Source organism: Sebastes umbrosus, chromosome 21 (genome assembly GCF_015220745.1).
Source record: "Sebastes umbrosus isolate fSebUmb1 chromosome 21, fSebUmb1.pri, whole genome shotgun sequence".
Taxonomy (NCBI): Eukaryota; Metazoa; Chordata; class Actinopteri; order Perciformes; family Sebastidae; genus Sebastes; species Sebastes umbrosus.
In genome coordinates, this window is record NC_051289.1 from 19,980,859 (window position 1) to 19,988,261 (window position 7,403).

At 41.0% G+C, this 7,403-nt stretch overlaps 1 protein-coding gene across 4 annotated transcripts in view; it reads left to right on the top strand.

Moving 5' to 3' along the window:
* The window catches only part of LOC119480602 (E3 ubiquitin-protein ligase HECW1), an 85,979-nt gene that overhangs the window by 42,626 nt on the left and 35,950 nt on the right, over nt 1-7,403 (top strand). For 3 of the 4 annotated variants that reach the window (XR_005204965.1, XM_037757035.1, XM_037757034.1), the window contains one exon: nt 3,664-3,762. The exons of the other annotated variant lie outside the window; for it this stretch is intronic. Coding sequence is in view for 2 of the 3 variants with exons in the window: in XM_037757035.1 (XP_037612963.1) it covers nt 3,664-3,762 (99 nt within the window). In the remaining variant the exon portion in view is untranslated. The remainder of the gene's footprint in view (nt 1-3,663; nt 3,763-7,403) is intronic. 4 annotated transcript variants of the gene reach the window in all.

Here is a 7,403-nt window from a genome sequence, read left to right on the forward strand (position 1 = left end):
ATCAACTATGACAGCAAGGCTGAGAAAAACACACACACACATACATACAAGAGGGGAAAATTGCATAAACCAATACTAGAGATGTTAATAATTAACCATTTAACTGTTATTGCTGATCTTGCTGATCATTATTATGTCTTTTATTCTATTTTTATTTAATTAAAATTTCATTATTTTAATATTATCTGCTCATTTTGTGTAGTTTCATAATTTTTATTTAATAATTTTTATTTCCTTGTAATTTATTTACCTTTTATCATCTTAAATACCCATCTTTTATTGCTTTCTTATTCACTAAACTTCTATATTGGTTGTTTTGGCGTGCATTAGTCTCTAAATTCATTTTTAACATTCTACATTTTTTGTCAATCGATTGTACGGCACTTTGAATAGCATTCAACTTGTTTGAATGGTGCTATATAAATAAAGTTTGATTGATTGTTTGTTAACCGACATTAAGAATTTACCCAATTAATGCTATCGGTTAAAATAAATATTTAAAAAATAGCTAAATAGCTGAGCAAAACTCCGAGGAGTGGCTCGTCACTTCAATGAGAATAGCTGGTTGTCGGACAATCGCTAACGTTATGCCGCGCTGACAGACCATATGTGTGAGACAACGGCGGGCACGAAGCCATCGGTTTTGTGTCTAACTGATTTGAAAATGAATCTGCTTATTAAATGTTAACTCTGGCCTGGGCCAACAGGCAGCAGAGTTCAGTTTAATAAATAATGACACTGATGAGAAGATGCATCAGGGAATCCACCGTGGGGTGAGTGGGGAGAGCATCCCTCCTGCACATAAAGGTCATTCATTAGTGGAGACCTCCAGTCGAAAGCCCCTAAAGTCATTAACATTTAACAGATATTCCACGTGTGAAAAGGGCTTAAAAGGAGATAATGTATAACACTGACAAACATACCATCATGCAGATTTAATTTACACCCTGCACATTACTGGATGGAATGACAGTAACATTTGTACAGATGTTCCATCAGAAATATATAAAAGATAAATAGAAAAAAGAGTGTAAATTATTCCCACCTTTGGTCTGAGCTGTTTCATGAGGTCTGCAGTCAAATGAAACGTTGACTGGGCTCGTTTCACCTGATACGTCTTCATGTTTCATACTGTATCACTGCATTTTACATGATGACTGTTATAGACTGTGGTAGAAAAGTAGGTCAAACACACACACACACACACACACACACACACACACACACACACAGTCTTGCAGAAACAAAATGAAATTGCCCTCTTCTGAAATGCAATCAGCAAACTGCCGACTCCCTGCAAGGTTTGTTCTTTCAAATGTTGTTTATATTCTTCTTCCCCTCCCTTCTCCCATCAAAACACACCAGCACATCCTGCACCTGAAGGGTCTTACATGTTTTAATACAATCACACACATTTATTTAGCTAATTTTGGCCTCAGATTAAAAATGTATCTGGTCCACAAGTTCCAAATGTCATCATCAGCTACATTATTTTAGAGCTGGAGTAAAGCCTGGAGTTTCTCTATTGTGGAACAGAGACGATGCATTCACACTAATTCAAATGATTTCTGTCAAATGTGAAATTCCGTAGCTTCTGCGCTTTAAGAGTCCTTTTTAAACCCTAAATGCTAGTTATTTTGAGTGGGGGGTGTGAGGAAGCATGACGTAAACATGATATAAGACCAACATGTAAACAAGGACTTCGGTATGAGGCAGAATACTGTAGATATCTGTCCTGAAGTCATGTTGTAGCTGATGTGAACCCACCATTCCTTCAGCTTATTGGCTTAAATCATGAAATTCTGTGATTTTCAGGATGTTATTCCTGATGATGGGCTTGCAGTGAGCAGACGCTGTACTATTTTCTTCCATATCTCTACCTGCTGTCATTACTGTGATGTATCTGCTCCTGTTAAATACCTGTTTCACCTGCTGCAACAATATCCCTCTACCTCCCTCATTAATGTGGTAACACGGTATCGGTTACATTTCCACCAGGCTGATCTGAACCACGTTGCCATCTCAAAGCATGTTGTGTGTATTTCCACTTTGCATTCCCCTCCATCCGGATCACACATTCACTCGCAATTAGCATTTTAGGCAGATGGAAATGCTGTAGCCAATGAGAGTGCATCTTTTAATGAGGTGATGGGGAGTGAGTATTGTTTCGTGTTTGAGGAGCCGATCCCAGCTGACATTGGGCGAAAGCGGGGTACACGCTGGACAGGTCGCCAGACTATCACAACCTGCATGTCTTTGGACTGTGGGAGGAAGCCGTAGAACCTGGTAGAACCCCACAATAACACGGGGAGAACATGCAAACTCCAGACAGAAGGGCGGATCCACACAAGCCGGATTTAAACCTGCGACCCTCTTGCTGTGAGGCGACAGCGCTAACCAGAAGAAAATATGTCACCTGCAATTTCATCCCGACCCCAGATGGTTAAAGGTTCTATATACGGGATTCAGAGCATTAATATAGCAGTAAAAACAACTGTTGTCTATGTAAAGATATAGAGGAGTAATGTCTACCTGAGCAGAGAATGAAGTCTTTCTCCCTCTGTGTGTGTTGGAATCGGAGCTTCTTTGTGCTTTGTTTACATTGCCGGACCGGCCCGCTCGCTTGTGCATTTTAGTTCATGTGTGTCTCTCTGTTGTGCCCCACTGGCTAGCTAACGGCTGCCGCTCTGCACTGCTCTCATACGGCGGTTACTTTTTTATTATTTTCAATTTATTTGTAATATTTTTTTAACCAGGCAATATCGTTTCAGTTTAGTTTAAGTTTTTCTAGAATTTTTCACTGCTTATTTTCATTCTAGTTTCAGATTTAGTTTACGATAATAACCCTGCTAACTGGTATTTTTATATTGACACAGTTAGAGACTAGCTGGCTACCTTGTGATTGACAGGTCGCTACCACGGCGTTGTCCGGTCTGGGAGTTGTCTGTGTTTTCATCTTAGATTTTTAACCCTTTCACAGTGTGTTTTCAGTTGGGCTGTCCTCGACCAAAGAAATTCTTAGTCAACTAACACTCATACGATTTTGTCAACTAATTGATTAGTTGATTTAACACTTGAAATGTGGTGTTTACGAGGGATATGTATGGGCTCATACGTTTCTTGGAAATAAGTCATTCAGCATGAAAAAAGCCTAAAACATTACAAAAGAAATCCGGGGTTACTAGGACCAAAACGACCGATTAGTCGACCAAGAGTGGGCAGCCCTCGTTTTCAGTTCATCAGAGTTAACTCTAACCTTTTTGGTCGCCTAAAATGTCTTATTCAGCGTTCTGTTAATACTTAGCTCCACCCTCTCGTCACTTAAAACCAAGATGGCGACGGTCAAAATGGAGAATTCAAGGCTTCAAACTCGCTTGCTCCACAAACCAACGAGTGACGTCATGGTGACTACGTCCACTTCTTATATACAGTCTATGGTTGAGACCAAAAACAGAGCTAAAAGAAAGAGACACACTACTAACTGGATGAAAATCATGCACTGTGAAACTGTCCAATGCAAACACCAGGAATACTAGGCGGGATGTTAGGGTAACAACATATATATATATAATATCGCACAGTCCGAATCCGCAGTGAGTTTCCTTTTCCTATCCCCAGCATCATGGTCATTTATTCCGTCCTGTCTCCTCTGATGTCCTGTAGGCTCAGACTTCTCCCCTCCTGTTGGCCATCTTCCAGTCCTGCGACCCAGCCATGACCTAAACCATTTTCCTGCTGCCACTGACCAAGCCTTACCTCCAAGTAAGAACCAACATGTCAACAGTCTTACTCTGGAGTCCCTCCCCTACAACCCTGGTTTGCTGTCAGTGTGGCTGTGTGTTTTCAGTCAAGTGCATGCTGCCATGTATGTTTGCTGTCCAAACATAATCCATCCCCTCTGTGTTTGCCATCATCATCATCATCTCATTCTCCCTCCTCGCAAATCTGCTTTAGGTTTAGATATACTGCTGCTTGGTTCATGGTTGGATCTGCACTCAGTCTTGGATGGCTGGACGGCTCGCTGGTCTACACTGATTCAGAGCAGGAAGGTCAGCTGCCGGCAGGCCCAAACTCCACTTAGCTGTTATATCATCATCCAGCCGAGAGTCCCTAACCAGTGTGCTGTGTTCCTTATACGCACATTTCTTAAATAACATGTTTAGCGATTAGGGCTGTCAATCAATTAAAATATTTAATCGTGATAAATCATATTATTGTTCATAGTTAATCTCAATTCATCACAAATTAATTGCACATTTTTGTATCTGTTAAAAATGTACCTTAAAGGGAGATTTGTCAAGTATTTAATACTCTTATCCACATAGGAGTGGGCAAATATGCTGCTTTATGCAAATGTATGGATATATTTATTTTTGGAAATCAATTAACAACACAAAACAATGAAAAATATTGTCCAGAAACCCTCACATGTACTGCATTTAGCATAAAAGATATGCTTAAATCATAACATGGCAAACTGCAGCCCGACAGGCAACAACAGCTGTCAGTGTGCTGACTTGACTATGACTTGCCCCAAACTGCATGTGATTATCATAAAATGGACATGTCTGTAAAGGGGAGACTCGTGGGTACCCATAGAACCCATTTTCATTCACATATCTGGAGGTCAGAGGTCAAGGGACCCCTTTGAAAATGGCCATGACAGTTTTTTCTCTCCAAGTTTGGAGCATTATTTAACCTCCTTCTCGACAAGCTAGCACGACATGGTTAAAACGAATTTGGATTAACGCGTTATCGCATCAACTATGACAGCCCTATTAGTGATATAAAGTCAGTTTTCTGTTTCTCTAGATTTATGATTTATACAGCAACAGTTTATAACCTTTCAAACCTATCAACAACTCTATCTGTCTGTCTGTTTAATCCATGCAACAAATAGAACAGTAAAAGCAACAAAGTTTGTGGTTTTAGGGGAAGTTAAAGTAGGGCTGGGAGGCGGGGTTAGAGGACACGCTACTGCGCCTGCTCTATGGGCCCAATGGATGCGATAAGATCACACAAAAGCACCACTTTAAATCTGGTGTTTACCAGAGATAGGCTCATAAGTTTATTGGAAATGAGTCAATCAGCATGAAAAAGCATACAAAAATGAATAACGGACTAAAGAAATCTTAGTCGACTAAAAACAAAACAACCAATTAGACATCTAATCGACTACGAGGGGGCGGCCCTACTCAGTGCTTTTACTTGCATGTGAAATTGCTCTTTTTGTCTTTTATTGCACAATCCAGAAATGCCACTCGTTGCTGATAGCTCTAACATTCTCCCACAGACTATAAGCAGAAGTAGTGTGAAGCTCACTCCTCTTGACTTTGAGTGTGCGGAGGTCAATCGCAGTGAGATTTAGACAAGCACTTTCCACCAGATGAGCAGTGTGTTCAATCATCTGACACCCATGGATTGGATCCACTCCAACACATACGGCACAGTACAGGACTACATTTACATCTAGTGACACTCGGCTGCTCTTTGTGTTGGAGCAGGAGAGCAAAGCCTCATTTCTGTAGAGACTCAGAGTGTCGTTATTAGATCACTCGACACGCTAAAGCTTGACCCAAACCACCTTCACCCTGATGGAGTGGAGCGGGGCTGCAAAGAGAGGAACACTGACTCCCTGAGTGTGGTCAGAACTGGTGGCAATGAGAGGCTGTTCTCTCTGTGTGTGTGTGTGCGTGTGTGTGTGTGTGTGTGTGTGTGTGTGTGTGTGTGTGTGTGTGTGTGTGTGTGTGTGTGTGTGTGTGTGTGTGTGTGTGTGTGTGTGTGTGTGTGTGTGTGTGTGTGTGTGTGTGTGTGTGTGTGTGTGTGCGTGCGTGCGTGCGTGTGTGCGTGTGTGTGTGTGTGCGTGTGTGTGTGCGTGGGCAGGCCAGTCGTGACAACCAACAGCTGTTTTTTTCTGTCCTGAGGAGGCAATCTTCATCTTCCTCCTCCTCCTCCTCCTTCGCAGTTACAGTCCTTGTCTCACACTGTGGCCGTTCATGAGCCAAATGAAATCCAACAGATAGCCACAACAACAACAACAACAACAACAACAGCTTTCCAATTCCAACCTGCTTCTGATTTTGACTAATTGTGACAAGTTCGCATTCGATCATCTCTTGTTAAACAAAACGTTTGATTTATACATCTCTAGTAATTGTTTTGCAACCTCGCCTGAACCTGAGTGTTTGCGATACCTTGATAAATGAAGGTTGATCGCCGCCATGTCCCGCCAGTATTCTCCCGTTAAACACAGTGGCCGGATATTGCTGATCCAGACATCTCTACATATTTGATTGAACCCCGTTAGGCTGAGTGTTGTCTGTAAATAAACAACATGTTAATAACCAACTGTTTGATCTATAGGCTGAGATTTAGTTGGAGACGACAGTCTGATGCTGCTATAACGTTAATGTATGACTGTATTGCTCAAGCTAACTTTAGCTGATCGTGCTAGTCACTGTCACCAGCGTCATTTAGCCATTCATACTAAGTTGTTGCTATTAGTACAAGTGCTCTTATCTCTATTAATGCTGCTATTAGTGTTAGTACTACAAAGTGTTACGTTGCAATTATCTGTCCATAATTGAGTTCTAAATCCAGAGAGATTATTTCAACATGTTTTGTAGAAGGCAGTTTGTTTCAAGGAATTGTATGCAAATTATTAGGGGTCTTTTTTTCTGAATTGAGTCTTAATTTGAAGTCATCATCACGTGTTACTACCCTATAGCAGCTCCCACCTTCAGCTTATTCCGTATCTTAACAGAAAGCAGAACCACAGTCAAGTGACGTGTCAAAATAAATGTCAATGTGTCACATACAGTGACAGTTTTTGGTTTATGTTTTTGTTTGAGGGCGTGCCAAACTAGCCGCTATAGGCAGGTATTATACAAATGTGTTACTTGATGACATCACCACGTTACGGAAGAAAATGCGGGACTTCAATCAAGGCGTTTCAGGCAGCTCAGTAGCAGTGTTTCTGTGGGGGAGAGGAACTCTCTTTGGCATGTACTTTTGGCTTTATAACTTTGCAAACCTTTTACATGCACAAAATATTATATAACACACTGAAGGAAAGAAATAAAAGCACAAATAGGTCCTCTTTAAATTGGAGTACACCATCTTAATTTGGTTATTCAACAGTATCCCGACTATATCTCAGTGTTTGGATGTTGCTCTGTATCGGCTGGATGTGTAAATAGGTCTTAGCTGAACAAAGTGATAACATGTCTGTGTTGTGTTTACAGCCGGTTCCAGAACGGCTTGATTAGAAGATTTTTGATGCATTTTCATTCTGTGATCCCAGATGGATTCACTTGGTTTTGAAACTTTTTTGTTTTATGTTCTTACTAGAATTGATCTTGTCTCTCAATTTGTAGTTTTCACCAGTGGTGGACACTGTGTAT